Below are 19,140 nucleotides of genomic sequence, written 5' to 3'. Positions count from 1 at the left end.
CATCTATTGACTTATTTTGGTCTTCTCCATCTTCATTAATTTCTTTAATTTTGGGGTCTCCAACTCCATCATCTTTTGCTGTAGAGGACAATAGCCTATCCAACATCTTGTCAAATCTCTCAAATCCTTTCAATATCTTTTGAATTCCAGCCAACAAATCTTGAAAACTTAGGATCCCCTCATCTGAAAATTGATACATGATTCCAGAAAATAAAAAAAACAAGGAGAAAAAAGAAGGGGGAGTTCTAATATCTACTGGCACTTTAGCCTAAATCTCTTTTTTGTATATAATGTTATGTTTTAAATTGAATTAACCAAAAGTTCTTTCACATTCCTCAACAAGGAAAGGATCAATCTTTCTCTTTCCCTTTTTTCCCTTGCCAAGAGTGTTTCAAAAAGACACCTGTGGAAACATCCATGCCCTTGAAAATTTTACAGTTATAGAGTCAGTAAAATCAAAAACGGAAAGAACAAAGGATGCGATGTTTCAAAAAAAAAAAACCATGTTCTGGCTTTCAAGTGGCAGATTCGATTTTACTCCCTTTTGTCTCAGGCTTGTAAAAAAAAACCAAAAATCTTTGAATGTCTTTAATGGAAATCAATGAGAAGTAATAAAAATTATTAGGATAAAAGAGATTTAAGTTCAAGCAACAAGTAAGACAACTAAAAATAGGAAGACAAAAAAAACCCCAGTTCATTCCACTTGCAAAGAGAAACAGCAAACGTTGCAATCACTTCAATCCACAAAACATAATTACAAAGAAGAAAAAGGAAAAAGAAAACTCTTAAGGCAGTCCATTAAAGATAAATTGCGCCGCTTTGTTCTTTCCTTAAGGGACTAATTTATCTTTAAACAAAAGAATTCCTTTGGGCAATCATTCTCAAAGAAAAAAATCTCACCAGATAGACTCACTTTCACTGCCTTCTTTCCGGAGCCGTCTCCGACTTCGTCAGCACGAGGCTGTTTATCGCTAACTTGGAGACCTTCCCTTGGGTCAATCAGGCACTTTGCGATGTCCCTGATACCAGCAAGGCTTTGTTTCCCTGTCACCGTCTCTACGGGACGGCTTAGGTCCGTTGGGAACATGTAGCAATAAAAGAATCAGCGGCGGTCTTGTACCATCGAGACCGCACATCTGTATCGTTATGACGTTGGCTCCACCACTGCAGCTGTGATTGATCGCCACCCGAGGAGGTGTTTGTTAACAGAATGAAACATTTAGGGGATTTTTGGTCGGCACCCGATTTGGTCATGGTCCAAACTGTTCGTGATCCAAGATTCCACTGCACATGTTAGAGATCTCTTTTGCTGCAGAACATTGCACAGTCATATTTTGCAAGAAGCTGAATAAAATTGACTGGAGCTAATCTCTTAAATCATTTTAATTTATTTTCTGTTCATTAGATGCTAAACTATTTCCACACACGAAATAAATCTCGCCAAGGAGTTGAAGAAGTTCTTTATAGACTTTATCAACCTATTCTTTGGAGATCTTTGAAGGTAATTTATTTCTCTCTAACTGTCCTGCTTTCGTCCGGATAATTTTCAAAAGCTTAGACTAAATTTAATTCAAAATTCTGCTGTTGTACATTTATTTTATCAGGCCAGGAATCCTGAGATTCGTTCAAATGCAGCACTGATTTTTAGTGAAGCATTCCCTATTCTGGATCCCAGTTTTAACAAACATGATATGGAAAAAGAAATCCAGAAGCAATTTAATGAACTTTTTGTAAGTACTTTTTAAATTCTTCCTATCAACTTTGGATCAGTTTTATTTAATTTTTGTGTATCTCATTATCTGGATAGCTCCTCCCCTCCCCTTGTCCCTTATCCTCCTCTCCTCTCCTCCCTTCTCCCCTCCCCTCATTGTCAATTGGATTTTCTTATTCTGTATGCTTCAAAGGAAAAGTAGGGTGATATATATGAATAATGCTATGTTTTTTAGCATGGGAACTAAAACCTAAAACACCCAAAACCTATCAGTCGAATACTGAATATTATTTCATTCTTCACGAAGTAGTTATAACTACTTGATTCAAAATCTAAATTTCTAATGAGCATCTTAGTAACAAATAAAGTACACATTATGAGATATTTTAAAGATACAGTAAGTTGCACAGTAAAGTTGCACAGTAAGAGCACAGTAAGTATGGTAGGCTACAAAACTTTAGTACAATATGTCTAAAAATGTTGGAAAACATCCAGAATTATAAGCACTTTCCTTCTCTTTTCCATGTAGCCTCTAGCACAATGATGGCTAACCTTTTCGGCATCGAGTGCCCAATGTGCATGTGCAAATCCCCAGAATGCAATGTGTGTGCACCCCCTGCACATGCACCATGCTCCCCGTGCAAGTGCCATGCACCCTGTGCTTACACACACACACACACACACACACACACACGTGTATGTGCGTGTGTGTGCAGCCCGCCCATGCTTGCACGTCCCCGCGCATGTGCGGCAGAGACCCAAAGACCAGCTGGCCAGCAAGAGGCACACATGCATGCATGGCATAGCTGAGTTGGGACAATGGCTCATGTGCCCACATTCTGCGGGCAACCTGTGGCCTGCGGGCCATAGTTTGGCCACCACTGCTCTAGCAGTTCCTTAAATCTACTTCAAGAAGTAATCCCTGAATTTTCCAGATCAGATTTGTAGACCTGCAGAAAAGGAAGCTTAATTTTTTTCCCACCTGCTTATTGTTTCTTCTGCTAAAAGAAAGATTCTAGAAGGTGAAACCAGTTCAAGTTAATCTTGAGATAGTTTCCAGCATTTTTATTGACCTGGAGCCAAGTAGCTTAAATGCAAAATAAAATGTTGCTGTTTACTTGAATTGTATTTACAGGCTCTCTTAGAAGATCCTCAACCCGCAATCCGCTCAACAGGAGTACTTGCAGTTAGTAAAATAACATGTAAATATTGGAAGATGATTCCGGCAGCATTGCTTGCTGAATTTCTGAAAACTTTGATTGAAGATCTTGCTTTTGATGCAAGTTCAGCTGATGTCCGATGTACCGTTTTTAAAGTAAGAGAGTGAATAAAGTTGAGTTGAGTTGAGTTTATTGGTCTTGTATGCCGCCCACTCCCAAAGGACTCCGGGCGGCTTACAATAAACAAGGGAAGGGGATAAATAAACAAAACAACACTTTAAAATACGCAACATTCACAGTTACCGTGGGGCTGGATATTTCACAAGCCCCCAGGCCTGCTGGAGCAGCCAGGACTTGGTGGCTTTGCGGAAGGCCGGGAGGGTAGTAAGGGTCCGGATCTCCACGGGGAGGTCATTCCAGAGGGCTGGAGCTGCAACAGAGAAGGCTCTCCCCCGGGGAGTCGCCAGCCGACATTGGCTGGCAGATGGAATCCGGAGGAGACCCTAACCTGTGAGATCTGATTGGTCTAAGGGAGGTATCTTTTGTTTAGCCAAAAGTATCTTTTGTTTAGCCATTATCATCTCTCCTTGAAGAAAATTGCTTCATGTAAAATAACTGCAAATTTTCATTTGCTTAATGCATTTAGGCTTTAGATTGCATGTACAGCTAGTCCTCAATTTATGGCCACAATTGGCCACTTCCATTGCTAAGTAAGGCAATTGTTAATTGAGTTGCACTTGATTTTATGACCTTTTTGCCATGGTTGTTAAGTGATTCACTGCAGTTGTTAAATCAACCATGCCGTCATTAAGCGAGTCAAGATTCCCCAAATTACTTTTCGTTGGAAGCCGGCTGGCAGCCATATAACCCAGGAAATAGCAGCTGCCATAAATACATGTTAGTTGCCAAGTTCCTCAATTATGATCATATGACTTTGGGGATCCTGCAGTGGTTGTAAGGGCAAGGACTAATTTTAAGTCCTTTTCTCTAGTGCTATTGTAATCATTGTAAGATGAGGACTCTAGTAGCTTCTGCTTAGTATCAAATGTTTGATGCTAACATTGCAGGTGTGTCTTGCACAGCATCAAATTCTGGTTATGGCTGTTGGTTTGCTGCAATAGATGCAAAATGCTGTATTATCTAAGTCAGGGGTGTCAAACTCAAGACCCGCAGGCCGGATCTGGCCCGTGGGGCACTTAAATCTGGTCTGAAAATAGCAAAGGTCCCACCTGCCGTGCGTCTGACAGCCAAAATGGGATGCAAGGGAGGACCACACATTTTCGGCCTGGACAGCCTCCTGCAGCACTCTGCTGGCCAAAACAATTGCTTCAGGAGACCATCCCGTATCTCCTCCACTTCCTCTCCCAAGCTGGCCGGCCCGTGGAGGTAAGCTGCAAAGCTGATCCGGCCCTTGAAGAAATCCAATTCGACATCCCTGATTTAAGGGCAGACTATTGCAGCGAGTTAATCTTTAGGATCCTTGTTGCTCTCTAAGCTTGAATTTTTTTGTGGGGTGGGGCGGGGGAATACATTTATTTACTCAACTAATGGGTCTTTGTTTAGGAAAGTTATTGTCAAAACTGATGCTCTGAAATGATGAGTTAAGCTTCCACTGGCTAATATGAATCTATAATAGCTTCCTATCTTGAGTTTTGTAAAACAATGTTTCTTTTTAAGAAAAAGAAAGCACATTGCAAATCACGGGTGTCAAACTCGCGGCGCCACATTGCTGTCATGTGACATTTTACGACTTTTTCTCATTTGCGGAGCTGAGGTGGGCTTGATCTATGCGGGCCACCAATTTGACATCCTGGTTGTAAGTCGGAAACATGCTGCAAAGTGTTGGTGAGCTGTGAAAAAGTGCTATATTTCATTAGAATTTTAATATCTAAGCAACATTGTTTCAAGAACTCTAAATCAATGGGCACCTTAACCTGAAATAAAACACCAGCTGGACAGAGAACCATCTAAAATCATTAGTTCTAGATTCCTTCATCTTTATATCTGATTCCCTTTGTTCTGTTTTAGCAGCATATTCTCTGAAGGAATATTAATAGAGAATTTGTATCATCACCCCACATGCTACTTTGCATTTAAATGACATGTTTAATAATAATGGATTGTCTTGCTATTTTTCATTCCCCAGTCTCTGTCGTCTTAGCTTCAGGTATTTGGCAGGTAGAATAGATTCAATGCAAATAGCCCTGTTTTCTTGTGATAACCTTTTATTGATATTTTTCTGTTTCTCTTCTAGTGCTTGCCTATACTTTTGGACAATGTACTGAGCCACCCATTACTGGAACAGCTTCTGCCAGCACTGAAGTACAATCTCCATGACAATTCGGAGAAAGTTAGAGTGGCTTTCGTCGATATGTTGCTGAAAATTAAGGCCACGAAAGCTGCAAAGGTGGGATAAATTAGTTTGCTAGGTGGCAGACAGAAGGCATAAAAAAACTAGGCAATTTATTCTGAAGTGTGTGCAATCATCAATATTTTAAAAGGAAAATAGTCCAAAGAATTCATTAACATTTCAACCCAAACAATTTGCCATTGTTACCTTTTTAAATTAATCAATAAGAAAGAACTTATAATATTCTTTCTTCCCTGTAGTTTGACTAGCAGTTATCTTTATGGAAGGTCCAGTAGTAAAGTAACAGCTAAACGGTAGCATTCGTTTATATTCTGATGATTTATTTTTTGAAATCATGCGCTCTTTCTTTGTAAGGGATTCAATTTATTTATTTTTTCAGCTGCAAAGTAGCATCCTGCTGAAGGGATGGCAGGAGTTTGAGATGCCACTGAATAACCTGAGAAGGTAGAAAATAAGTCAGGGTGGTATTGTTGATTTATTCTCTACATCAACAAACAGATCAGTGAAGATCAGATCAGTAAAATATTTTGTCTCATAAAAGTATCTACGGTCCAGATTCCACTCCTGGAAGATGTGCAATTATTCTAATACACCTGTATAGTACTTCTGAACAATGAATTGATTTTGGAGTATGAAAGTATGAAGTATCCCTTGCTTAAATATAGGCTACCTTTATGGAGACAATATCAAAAGAATTCTGGCTGTGGAGGAACAAATGATTAGTTATTCTTATTTTAATCCACGGCATTTTCCTATTTAATGTGGTAGTCCCCAATTACAGGCAGTACTTGACTTAAAACCGTTCATTTAGTTACAATAGAAGTGGAAAAAAAAGTCTTACAGCTGGTCCTCACATGATGGTAGCAGCATCCCCATAGTCACATGAACAAAATTTGGACACTTAGCATGCATTTACAACAGTTGCAATGTTCCAGGGTCATGTGATTGCCATTTGACTTTTGTAGCCGGCTTCTGATAAGCAGTGTCAATGGAAGAAGCTGGATTTGTTTAACAACCACATGGTTTACTTAACAACTGTGGCCAAAAAGGTCATAAAATCAGACATAGCTATCATCCCACTTAGCTATTGAGGTTTTGGTTCTAACTGTCATAAGTCGAGAACTATCTGCATACAGTATCATCTCTATGTTGGAGATTGATATAATACTGCTCTGATGTTCTGTCCACAAGTGGCTAATCTGAAATCAATGGGTACAATGCAGATAAAGGCAGATAAACTGTCTTGATTCCTGAGCAGTAAAAGACAAATCGATGTTGCAAAATGTAGGCTGCAAATGTAGAGGTTTGTAAAAATTTGTGGACAGAAGAGACAACTTATGAACTTGTGTAAGAATGCAGGGTCTCATATAATTATTCAGCAGGAAGTTCATCTGAAGGTACTTCGACTATCAAATCTAATCACAATAACTTTGTTTCTCTCCGATTCCCGTCCTCTCCAATCAGTTTTGGAGAATTTGTCCTGTAGAGCACCTCTTAGCTCGCCTTGAGATTGATTCACGGCCTGTGTCCCGACGGATAGTAAATCTTCTGATCAACTCTTTCCTGCCCATCAGTCAACCAGAAGTGTGGTGTGAACGCTGTGTAACACTCATCCAAATGAATGCACCTGCAGCTAGAAAATTCTATCAGCACGTTCACGAATACACTAGTCCCACCAATATAGGTAATTGTGTAGAATACAACTTTTGAGATGCTGACCTGGGATATAGAACAATTGATGTGTTACAGGTAGTTCTTGACTTGTGGCTGATCACTTGGTGACCTAATGATTAGTTGCGGCTTACTCTCCCTCCTCCTGTAGTTGCATGAACACACTTCAGGCCCTTAGCAACATATTCATATTTATGATCCTTTGCAGCACCGTGCAGTCACGTGACCACATGTTACTATGGTTTTGCTGCAGAATCATGACATGGAGAACAATGGGCTTGCTCAACAACTATAGTGTTCTCTTAATGATTGTGGTATTTGCACAGTTTGCTTAACAACTGCCACAAAAACATTGTAAAATCATTAGCCATGTGAGTGACTGACCCCTTTTGTGACTTATGACTGTAATGGGCATGCTCCATCTGGCTTGTATGTCGAAGACTTATATTTCCACCCTTTCACAAAGAAGCCCTCTATTGCTTTTTTGTAAATGACCAAGGACTAGTGGTGAGTTGCAGGCGGTATGCCCTGGTACAGGCGTACCGGAGCATCAGATACCGTTCCGAAATGGTGCTCCAGAGGACCTACCCAGCCGCCCGAGCTCCTTACCAGTCGTTTAAGTCTTCTGCGCATGCTCATGGCGCGTACAATGCCTGTGCGAGTCTCCGCGGAGCAGCTGGAGCGTCATGGAGGCTTGCGGAGATGCTAAGATGCATGCGTGCACTGCACACATGTGCATGCGCGCTGCGTGCGTCCATGTGGACACTGCCGGGCCTATTCCAACCGTACCAGAACCCACCACTGCTAAGGATGTACCATATGTTTCAGAGTATAAGATGCACTCTCCCCCCCACCTAAAAGAGGCTGAAAATGAGGGTGCGTCTTATACGCAGAATATAGCTTTTGAAGCTTTTTCAGCCCTAATGAGTGAAGCAATCTTTTGTGCTTTGCCTGCTTTTCTCATTGCTGCTCCCTCTGATGATCAGCTGTGCTTTTAAAGCTGTTTTTCAGCCCTAATGAGGCTCTAGCAAGTGAAGCAATCTTACGTGCTTTGCCTGCTTTTCTCATTGCTTCTTTCGCCGACGATCCGCTGTGCTTTAGATGCTGTTTTTCATCCCTAACTAGGGGATAAAAAATGTTGGCGTGCACGCACGCTCAAAACCAGCAAACCTATATGCTGAAGCTGACCAGACAAAGGACAAAGGCCAGATGAATACCTGGTAGGCAGTTTTCCTCCCCACTGCTCTTTTCCTCCCCCAAAACTAAGGTGCATCTTGTACTCTGGAAAATACGGTAATTGTTTCTGAAGAATTTGGGCTAAACTGAATGAGTTAGGAAGAAAGAAGAAGCATAACTTGATTGTAATGCATGCATAAAAGATGCTAATTACTGGACAGGTTTATTTTAAAATGAAAATAGTACTTAACTTCTCCTCAACCTATTAGTCATTGAGTGTTAACTACAGTCCCGTTTTAAATAATTTATTTTGATGTGGTTTTAAGTTATATAAATGTGAACATGCTGAAAGCCATTTACAAATCTATTGGATTCCCTAATGTGAAAAATGGTTGATGAAATATTAATCTAAACAGCTGCATGCATTTATTAAATTACTTGTATTTATTTTGCTGAAGTGTGCATATACTATGCTACTTTTTTTAATGAAGCAATATTTGGGCCAGTATATTTACTGTCCACACTGACACTTGCCATTTTTCATAACTGAGATACTTTGTTCTTTAATTCCAGCTAAGCTCATAATTGCCATTCGGAATTGTTTGAACGGCTCTATCCAACAGCAGTTAAAGGAATCTGAGAGTGGAGATGAGCAGAACGAGAAAGAAAACATAAGTGTAAGATCAGTGTTTTAATTGAAAATGGTTTTATGACAACTGGCTTGGATTTGTGATGTTCTATGGATTAATACAACTACATATTTTGCTGCTTTATCTAATGAAAATTTTTCTCAGCATTACAGCCTTCCATTTCAGAAAGGTTCTTACATAAATTGTGTTAAAAGGTTTGTTGTTTAAATTTCAATCGTGTCTTGAGTGAGTAGCAGCTTCATGAGTTGTTACATAGTGCATAACTTAGCAGGAATGTATGTGGGCTATTATGTTATTTTTGAGGAGTGTTAGTTAATAATTTTAAAATTTTATGCATAAAAATTCCCAATCAACACTGCCCTTGGCAATCATGATAGAAAGCTGATATTGGCAGTTGGTCTTACCTGAACTGCATGTTTAAGAGTAGGTGTGGGAGGAGTAGCCAATGGGTATTAACCCAGCCTTCTTGCCCTTGGAGTCTGAGGATAATCTTTTGAAGCCAGGCCTCTGATCCTCCTCTTGCTCTCCCAGATTAACCGATAGTCGTAGCAGAGTCCTGGAAGGAAAGAACACAGAACAGTGCAAGCACCTATCCTTCTTATTGACCCTGAATGACCATGGAGCTAACTCAGGCCCTGGCGCGGGCGTGCTAAACAAGGGGGGGAGTGACTCCTCCCACACCTACTCTTAAACATGCAGTTCAGGTAAGACCAACTGCCAGTTTCCAGAGTGAGGTGTGGGAGGAGTAACCAATGGGACATACCAGAGCTAGATGTCCTAGGGAGGGATTATTGGGCCTGAGACCCTCAAGAGTCTGGGACTCCCTGCAGCATCCTCCTGCCAAAGGCTGCCTCCGCGGAGGCGGAGGCATCTAGACGGTAATGTCTAATGAATGGGGAAGGAGACGCCCAGGCGATGGCCCGGTAGATCTCTTCTATGGGGGCCTGGGTGGCCCAGGCTGCTGAGGTGGCCGCACTCCTGGTGGAGTGCGCTGTGATGCCCTCTGGGACCTGAATACCCTGTGCCTGGTAGCCCTGTGAAATGGCCGCCCTTATCCACCTGCTGATGGTGGCCGGGGAAACCTTAGCGCCTCTGGTGGAAGGTTGATATGGCACAAAGAGGGCTTCTGAGCGCCTAAAGGGAGCCGTGCGCTTAAGGTAAATGCGCAAGGCTCTCCTGACATCTAACTTGTGCCACGATCTTTCCCTATCCCCAGAGGGCTGCGGACAGAAGTCCGGCAGAATTATCTCTAGAGCCCTGTGGAAGGGGGAATTGACCTTGGGCATGAACGCGGGGTCCAATCTGAGGATTACCCGGTTCTTTAGGAATGTGCAAAGGTCCGCTCTGCTGGAGAGAGCGTTGATCTCAGAAACTCCTGGCCAAGGTGATGGCAACCAGGAAGACGACCTTAAGGGTCAGAAATTGGAGGGAAACCTCCCTCAAGGGTTCGAACAGTGCCTCCGTCAAGGCCTGGATGACCGTAGATAGGTCCCAGGAGGGAAACGATGGACCGCTGGGGGCTTGAGATTCGCTGCTCCTTTGAGGAAACGCTTGAGGACCGGGTGTTGGGATAAGGGTGGAGCGTCCACCCCTCCTAGAATGGTGGAGAGGGCCGAGACCTGTCTCCTAAGAGTGCTGGGGGCGAGGCCCTTCTCCAGATCTTCCTGCAGGAAGTCCAGGACCTGAGGAACCGAGGCCGCCTCGACGGACGCCTCGACGGTCCTAATGACCTTGGTGGAATATTGGGCCTCTCTTAGCTGTTCCCGCTCAATCGCCAGGCGGTCAGATGGAGCCACTCCGGGTCCGGATGCTCCAGAGACCCCTGATGTAGGGACACCTCCCCCAGGGGGATCCTCCAGTGGGGAGCTGAGGACAGCTCCACCAGGTCTGCTAGCCAGGGGCTAGCAGACAAGGGAGCTACTAGAATCATCTCTGCCCCCTCTGACACTAGCCTCCTCAGAACCCCGGGAATGAGGGGACGGGGGGGGGGGGGGGAAATGCGTAAAGTAGATTTGGTGGCCATCTGCCCGGAGGGCGTCCGTGTCCATGGCTCCTCTGGAGGGAAACCTCGCTATGAAGTTCGGCAGCTGGGCATTCGCTGGAGTTGCAAAGAGATCCACCGTCGGTTGTCCGAACCTTTTGCATATCCACTCGAAGACGCTGGGGTGGAGCTGCCACTCTCCGTTGTCGACCGTCTCCCTGCTGAGCCAGTCCACTTGGTGGTTCTCCGTCCTGGAGATGTGTTCTGCTCTGATGAACTGGAGATGTCTCTCTGCCCAGTTGCCTAACCGGAGGGCCTCGTCGCGAAGGGCCTTGGAGTGGGTTCCCCCTTGCCTGTTCACGTGGGCCTTGCCTGCCACGTCCGTCAGGACCAGGATGTGATGACCGGTGACTGTGGTCTTGAAGTGTCGTAGGGCCAGGTGGATGGCTCTGAGCTCCAACCAGTTGATGTTGTTGCGCAAATCTGTTGGAGTCCAGCGTCCCTGGGCCATCTGAGCTTCCAGGTATGCTCCCCAGCCGAACAGGCTCGCGTCTGTCGTGAGTATTTTCCTCGCTGGCTCCTTGAAGAGGGATCCTTTGGTCAGTGCCGGGGTCAGCCACCAACGGAATGAGAGCAGCACCTGGGGCGACACTCGGATCTTGGATCTGGCATCGCTCGTCCCCGCCTTCTGGTATGGAAGCAGGAACCACTGCAGCTCCCTGGTGTGTAGGCGAGCCCAAGGCACGATCCCTATACAAGAAATGAATTTCTCAAGGAGCCTGGAAAGAACTACAGGGACAGATCGTAATTTACGAACTTCATGAATTATCTGCACAATGCTGTCCCTTCGCTCCTGGGGAAGGAACACCTCCCCAGACACCGAAACAATAATAGAGCCGAGGTGTTAGAGCGTGGTAGATGGAACCAGCTGGCTCTTCTCTAGGTTGATAGAGAACCCCAGGGACCTGAGAGTGTCAATGATGGTGCCCAGATCCTGTCTGGCCATGGCTGGGGACCTGGCTAGGACTAAGATGTCCTCTAGATAGCAAAATAGACAGACTGGTAGGGAACGCAGGTGACCTGCGGCTGCAGCCAGCACCTTGGTAAAGGTCCTGGGAGCTGAGGCCAGCCCGAAAGGGAGGGCTCTATATTGGAAGTGATTTCCCCCATGTGAGAACCTAAGGAAACTGCGATGTTCCGGGGCGATGCTGATGTGGAGGTAGGTCTCCGTAAGGTCGATGGAGGCCATAAAGTCTCCCTGTCGTATGCCTTCCAAGATGGACTTCAGGGAAGTCATCTTGAATCTACGGTAGACTACCCTGGAATTGAGTTGTTTAAGATCCAGGATAGCTCTCCACCCTCCTGAGCTCTTGTGAACCAGAAACAGGTGGGAATAGAATCCGGAACCTCTCTCCCCCTCTGGGACCTCTTCAATGGCCTTGATGTCCAGGAGGTGTTTGATGGCCTTAGCCTTAAGGGCTTGGCCGGATCAGCAGAGGAGGTGAAGGTGCGGAACCTGTTAGGGGGTTGCGAGCGGAACTCCAGATGTAACCCGAGCTTAACCGTCTGGAGGACCCACTCGTCAGAGGTGATGCATTCCCAGACATCCGCGAAAAGGGCGAGGTGACCGCCAATGGGGTGATCCGTGGCTGGATCACTTGAACATGCGGAATGGGCGACCGCCTCCTCCTCGAAAGGGCTGTTTGCCTTGCTGCTGGCCCCTGAATCTGTCCCTAAAGGACTGCCTGTCCCCTTGCCTGTGGAACCTGGAGGGTTGATACCTGTGAGACTGAGCCTCCGAATCAGGCTGGCGGAAGGATGTTCTCCTGGGGTAGGGGGCGTGTCGGTTATCCGACCGTCTGGTCGTGGCTGGGAAGACCTTCTTCTTGTTTTTGTCCTCCACCAGAAGCGGGTCCAGCGAGGCGCCGAACAGTTTGTCCCCGACGTAGTCTGCTTCTGCAAGGTGCCATTTGGCTCGGGACTCCACCTCCCAGTGGCACAACCACAGTAAGCGCCTGGACACTACAGAGGAAGATAAAGCTCGGGATGCATACTTAACTGCATCCAGGGTAGCGTCCGCAGAGAATTGTGTGGCTGCCAGTTATTGCCTGAAAGGTTTTATGTATCACGGTCTCCGCCTTCTTATCCTCTGGCTTGAGACAGTGCAATGTCTCCCATCACCACGGATGAGGCTGAGGCTAGAGTGACGATCGGGTTGTCCACCTCCGGGAGCTGGAGTGCCTGGTCAAAGGTGGGGTTGAGGTTATAGAACCTCCGCTCGTTGCCCCCCGGATTGGGGAAAGTCCCTGGTTTAATCCACTGGGACTTTAGGACCTCCATAAACATCTCTGGAGTTGGAATCTCCTCCTTTTTAACCGGTGGTCTATGAAAGGGGCCCTTTTTTCTCCTTTTACTGGTGCTAGGTGTGGTAGTGGTCTGCGCGGGTTCTGGAGGGGGATCCAGGTCTGCTGTGTCCCTGGCCTTACGGAGTAGGAAGCTAAATAAGGAGGGAGGAAACAGGCCCGTGATGTTGGGGGCGTCTGTAGACTGAGCATCCTCATCCTCAGAGAACCCCACATCCTTCAGCTCCCCTTCTTCTAAATCTGAGGCTTCACTGGCAGTGGAGGGAGAAGGGGACCTGTACTCTCTGGCCACAGAGGCTCTGGGAAGGGCCTGATGATCTCTGGGCTGGTCCCGGGATGATCCCTGTTGTGAGGTTGGTGCTGCATCCCAGCGGCCATCACTTGTGCTAAGGCCCTGGCTAGAACCTCCTGGAAGCTCTCAGGTAGCTCTGGGAGGGCAGGGCGGAGCTCTGGGGGCTGTAAGTGATCCCTTGCCTCTGGGGAATTTGGTGCCAGCCTGGGCCTAGCTAAGCTGGAAACCCTGTGACCAAAGGGATCCCCCCTTGTTTCAGAGGAATGAGCAGGCGAAAGGGGGGGGGCGAAATGGAGCTATGCCTCCTGCCTGAGCCCCTGGAGGAGCCAGGGGAGGGAGGCTGGGCCTCTGCCAGTGCAGGGAGCCTGCAGGGGGAGCGTGACCTGGAAGTGATGGACTGATGGTGTCCCTAAACCTTCTTGAAGAGGCCCTGGTGACTCGGCTTCCCTGGGAGCAGGGCTCCTTACTGGGTGCCCTGGGCTTTTCTCTTTTGTCGGGGGATCTCCCTCTGGGGCCCCGGGAAGCTCCCTTGGAAGACCCCTCGCCTGGATCAGAGTCCCCTGGTCTCGGGCCTGCACCCCCATGCTTCGCCGCCTCCGCCATAACACTCACAGTTTTGTTGCTCACTCCCTCCTTGTTCTCTACCGGCTGATCTTCTCTTTCCCAGCCGGCCTGCACCGAGGCTTCTAGGCCTTCTGCAGATCCACCAGCAGAATAGGGCCGCTCTAGGCCTCTTCCGGCCTTCTCGATGCTGTCTGAGCACTTTCGGCTTCCGTGGGAGGAAAGCTGATCACGCGCTCAACCATGTGCTCTCCTCAAAATGGCGTAGATCCAAGATGGCAGCCGCCAGTCTCCGCTTCAATTCCCAGCTGTTTGGGAGTGCCGGGGGGAGATTCCTCGGCTCCCCGGTCCTCCGCTGGGCTCCTGGGTGCAAGGGGACCTCCAAAAGGCCCGCACGGCTTCTTTTGCCCTCTTACGCAACCCTTCAGTTGCTGGGGATCGCTGAGAGCACAGCAGGAGGGGTGAGTAATCCACAGAAATCTTCTTTAAGAGAAAAAACGCTGTAAGGAAAAAAAGCCTTAATCCTAAGGCAAGGTGATGCAGCCTGTAGAATCCTGGGGATTCCTAGAGGCTGCAATCCTAGAAAAACCTGAAGGAAAAAAACCCTAAACTTTCCAGGTGAGGGAGAGTCTGGAAAAACACTCCTTCTGGGCTGGAGTCTGAGGTTAATCTGGGAGAGCAAGAGGAGGATCAGAGGCGTGGCTTCAAAGGATTATCCTCAGACTCCAAGGGCAAGAAGGCTGGGTTAATACCCATTGGTTACTCCTCCCACACCTCACTCTGGAAACAGGCTATGCTTTTGATGTCACCTACCTGTTCATCTACCTTCTTCTAAAATATATTATCAAGATGATATCGGTATGATGTGAATCATATATCTTGTGTAATGATGACATGATATCATCATACAAGAAATATAATTCATACAAGATATATAATTCATTGCTGGTTTGTTAGAAATGGCAATGAACTTATTCCTTCACACAAGATTCCGTTAATGTATCTTTAAAATAAAGTTATTGGTGATGCTTCTGGGTCTGCTGCTTGTCTGGACTACCTCACAAAGCTGACCTGGATATTGCAAGTCTCAAAATATGGAGGTAGTCCGCGACTTACAATTTTTTGGTTTAGCAGCTGTTCAGAGTTCTAGCAGAATTGAAAAGAGTGATTGGCCCTCGCACCTATGATTGTAGCAACATCCCCATAGTCACATGATCAAATTTCAGGCACTAGGATTACTTAACAACTGCAATGATTTTTTTTAAAACCATGGCAAAAAAGATAAAGTCGGCTGTAACTCACTGAACAATTGTCTTAGCTACAGAAATTGTGCCCCCAATTGTGGTCATAAGTTGAGGACTACATTTATCGGTTCCCCTCCCACTTTTCAGACCAAGAAATTAGGGAGTGTCTCTTCTAAGATGCTTGCTATTCCGCCGTTCTTCTGCAGCTCTTCCTCCTGTCTCCCAAGGTTATTTTCACATACCATTATACAGGTTTTGAAAATTCCCCCTGGGAACAACCCTAGGAGCACTGCCAATTACCTCCCACAGACCCATTAGATCTCACAGGGTTGGCCTCCTCCGGGTGCCATCTACCAGCCAATGCCACCTGGCTATTACCTGGGGGAGGGCCTTCTCTGTGGCAGCTCCGGCCCTCTGGAATGAACTCCCCGCAGGGATTCAGACCCTCACCTCTCTCCAGGCCTTCCGAAAAGCCGTCAAAACCTGGCTTTGCTGGCAGGCCTGGGGGTGATGAGTTCCCTCCCCTCTCGACATGTATGGTTGTGCGACTGTTGTCTACTTTTATTATTTGTATTTTGTCTTTTTATGTTCCCCTTTTTCCCCCTTGAATTGTTCGCCGCCCTGAGTCCTCCCGGAGAAGGGCGGCATACAAATAATAAAATACAAATACAAATCCTGCCTTAAATAATGCAAGCCTTCTTAGTACACATATTATTCCATTTTTAAAGTAACCTTAATTTGAGGCATATTATTTAAGAATGGCACCACCTTAATTATAATCTACTTTGCATTTCAGGTAACAGATAACTTATTTTTGATTGATGACCTACCTTCCATGGCTGGCTTGCTTGAAATTATCGTAATTCTCTGGAGGAGTATTCAGAAACAACTTGATTGCAATGAAGAAGCAAAAAATCACATTGTCCAAAAGTTTGCTTCTGTGCTACCAACATATTTAAAAAATTTCAAGGTAAATGTCAGATAAGATTGACTTAATTTGTAGATTATGAGTATTATCAAACTGTGGTTGACAGATGAGAACAAAACATCAAGTTTCAGTTTCAGATCCCATGTTTGCTACCATGAACTGGAACAATCTATATATTCTCATTAAACACATGAGTTTAACTTAGCAGCACATTGCCAATATAATGGCCTGAGTTGCAAAGGCTTAATGCCATTCATGAAAGAGATGAAAATATAAGAACTAGCATTTCTAGCACAATCTCTGACTAGGCCCAAATTAGGGATAGGGGTGGGAAGAAGCATAGTTTCGAGATTGGGGAAATACAGGAAGTTCTCCAGTGCACTGCTCAGAGAGCCCAAATGCTGGGTTAACACAGCCTATCTGCCCTTGGACTGAGTGATGTTTTTCTTGACCACGCCTCCCTTTGCCTGCACATGCTCAATTCGAAAACTCAGTCCGCCCGAGTTAGGACTGTTTTGGGAGAGCTCCAGTCTAAGAGCAGAAAGGCTGGAAAAAGTTTCCCAATTTGGACCACGTTTAAATTCTCAGATAGAGGAAATCACGCTTCTACATCAGGTCTGTCTGTTTGCCTCCAGTGAGGCTTCCGTCGCTTTAAGAGAAGGGCTGCCGGGTTTCCCTGCTGTTGCTAATTGCAAGCACTGCAGGGGGTTGAAAAGGCTTGCACAGCGGGGGCTGGCTAGCAAGGGAGCATTTAGTGGGATAAACCAAGTTCCCTGTTGGAACAGGGGCGTCCCAGGGGGAGGAAAAGTCCAGCAAGGCTCTGAGAAGGCTCTAAAGCAGGTGAGCCGGATTGCTAGGATTCCCTCGCCTGCTCCATTTTGCCCGGCAACAGCAGCGACGGCTGGAGCCTTCGCGCGCCTTTCAGGGCTGGAAAGAGCGGGAAGCGGCTGCGTGCGCACCCCCCGCCATTTTGGATCGCTCTGACTCACTGGGCAGAGCGGCAGAGCTCAGAGCGTGCGAGGAACAAGGCAGCAAGAAGAGCCCAGCCAGCCAACGGAGCCTCAGCGAGCCCTCAATGACTGCAGAACACCGCGGGGAGGCTGGGGGCTAGACTGGGAAGCCAGCTAGTCTCTCCCTCCGGAAAATAAGCTAAGTCTCGGGGAACCGAGGGCGGTGGGAGGAAGGAAATCCGACCCCAAGGCGGCCCTTCCCTCCTGGAGATTCTGCCAGCGCTTTTGGACCGCAAAGGCCAGCGCGTGCCCATCCCAACTCCAGCTATCTTCCAGGCCTCGTGGGGACCTGAAATGGCTGAGGAATGCAGGGAGGCCTTAGGGGATCAGGTGGGGCCCTCCAGCAAGCGCTGCAAGCTGGATCCCTCTGTAAATAAAGGCAAGGGGCACAAAGGCTCACTTGAAAGGTCTTCTCCAAGAGCCACAGTGGATCCCAGGGAGGTTTCAAGGCCCCTTCAGCCAGAACCTAGCCCAGACCGTCGCAGCAGGGAGTCAGCTTCCCCTGATCGTGAGGCCCAATCCCCCGGGGACAGTGAATTCTTGTCTGGGGATAACTATGCATCCAGGGATCCATCTCCTGAAGCATCTTGGGGGTACCCCGACTCCCCTAGCTCCTCCATCGGAGAGGAACGAGATTCTGTCCAGAATTCCCCCTTTGGGAAGGGTGGATCCAGCTCAGGCAGGCCTAGCCAGCGCAGGCCCAGTAAGCAAAAGAAAAAAAGGGGAAAAAGTCCTGCTCTTTCAGATGAAATGAGGGAGGTAATTTCCTTAGCCATCTCCCAAGGGATAGCTGAAGGCATTAAGCGCAAGGGCTCTCGCAAGGGCAAGGCCCCAAAGGAGAAACGCAAACCTAGGGCCTCCACCTCTAAGGAGCCTGTATCCTCTCCATCTTCAAGCCCCTCTCACTCTGGGCTATCAAGTTCTGAGCAGGAAGAAGGGGAGATTTTCGCCCTTTCCGAAGACGAAAACCCCACCCCTGACAAGCCAAAATTCTCTGGCCTGTTTCAACCGTCATTATTCAAGTCTATCTTGCACAAAGCCATGACGGCCACAGAGTTAGGCCCCACTTCCAGACCTGAGGCCTCTCAGGCTTCCACTTCCAAGGATCTTAAGCATGGGTTGTTCAAAGAGACAGTAGAAACTCCCGAGGTTATTCCTGTGCCAGACCTATTTATGGACGCGGTACAGCGCCAGTGGCTACAGCCGGGCACCCTGACCAACCCCAGTGGGGGGGATAGAACTCTATAGGCAGTAGAAGATAAAATGGAGGAAATCCTCAAATTCCCAGAAGTAGATGCCCCAGTCGTGTCTCTGACTTCCAATTCCAACCTGCCAGCTGAGCTCCTAGAGGGACTTAAGGCAGAAGATAAGAGGTCGGAAAAGGCATGTCAGAAAACACACATGGCGTCTGCCTGGGCCATCAAGGCATCCACCTCTGCCTCCTTTTTTATTAGGGCCACCCTATTCTGGCTGCGCCAACTCAGGTCCAGACCCCCGCCCAGGAAATCTAGGTGGCGCCATGAGCTAACCAAGATTATTACCGCTGTCGAGTATTCGACGGATGCCACCTTGACAGCAGCAAAATTCTCTTCCAGAGCTCTAGCTTCCAATATCACCTCCCGCCGCCTCCTATGGCTCAGGCACTGGCAGGCCGAAATGAAGGCTAAATGGAAGCTGGCATCGGCCCCATTTAAAGGGGGCTTTCTGTTTGGAGAGGCCCTGGACAAGTTTGTCACCGAAACCAAGGACAAACGCAAGATCCTTCCGGCAACCTTTAAAAGGGGTGACCGGAAAGGGGCGGGGTCCTTTCGTAAGAGACCCTACAGGAGCCAGGAAACAGGGCAATCTTCTCACCCTTCCTCGTATCAGAGGCCCTTTCAGGCAGGGGGGGATAGGCACCAAGACAGATCCTTCGGGGCTCGTGCCAACCAATCCCAGTCTTCCTTTCGGAGACCATTCCGAGGAGGAGGAAACAACAGTGGTGGATCCCGGCCCTTTCGTAAGGGAAAGTGACGGTCACAG

At 47.0% G+C, this 19,140-nt stretch overlaps 1 protein-coding gene across 1 annotated transcript in view; it reads left to right on the top strand.

Moving 5' to 3' along the window:
• The window catches only part of NCAPG2 (non-SMC condensin II complex subunit G2), a 62,352-nt gene that overhangs the window by 21,192 nt on the left and 22,020 nt on the right, over positions 1–19,140 (top strand). Inside the window, exons 11-17 of the mRNA XM_032234762.1 lie at positions 1,406–1,501; positions 1,605–1,730; positions 2,847–3,026; positions 5,126–5,278; positions 6,707–6,926; positions 8,663–8,766; positions 15,977–16,150. Of these exons, the coding sequence (XP_032090653.1) occupies positions 1,406–1,501; positions 1,605–1,730; positions 2,847–3,026; positions 5,126–5,278; positions 6,707–6,926; positions 8,663–8,766; positions 15,977–16,150 (1,053 nt within the window). The remainder of the gene's footprint in view (positions 1–1,405; positions 1,502–1,604; positions 1,731–2,846; positions 3,027–5,125; positions 5,279–6,706; positions 6,927–8,662; positions 8,767–15,976; positions 16,151–19,140) is intronic.

This window comes from Thamnophis elegans, chromosome Z, assembly GCF_009769535.1.
Source record: "Thamnophis elegans isolate rThaEle1 chromosome Z, rThaEle1.pri, whole genome shotgun sequence".
In the NCBI taxonomy this organism is placed as follows: Eukaryota; Metazoa; Chordata; class Lepidosauria; order Squamata; family Colubridae; genus Thamnophis; species Thamnophis elegans.
Note: the sequence above shows the minus strand (reverse complement) of the source record. Positions and strands in the feature narration are given on the sequence as shown.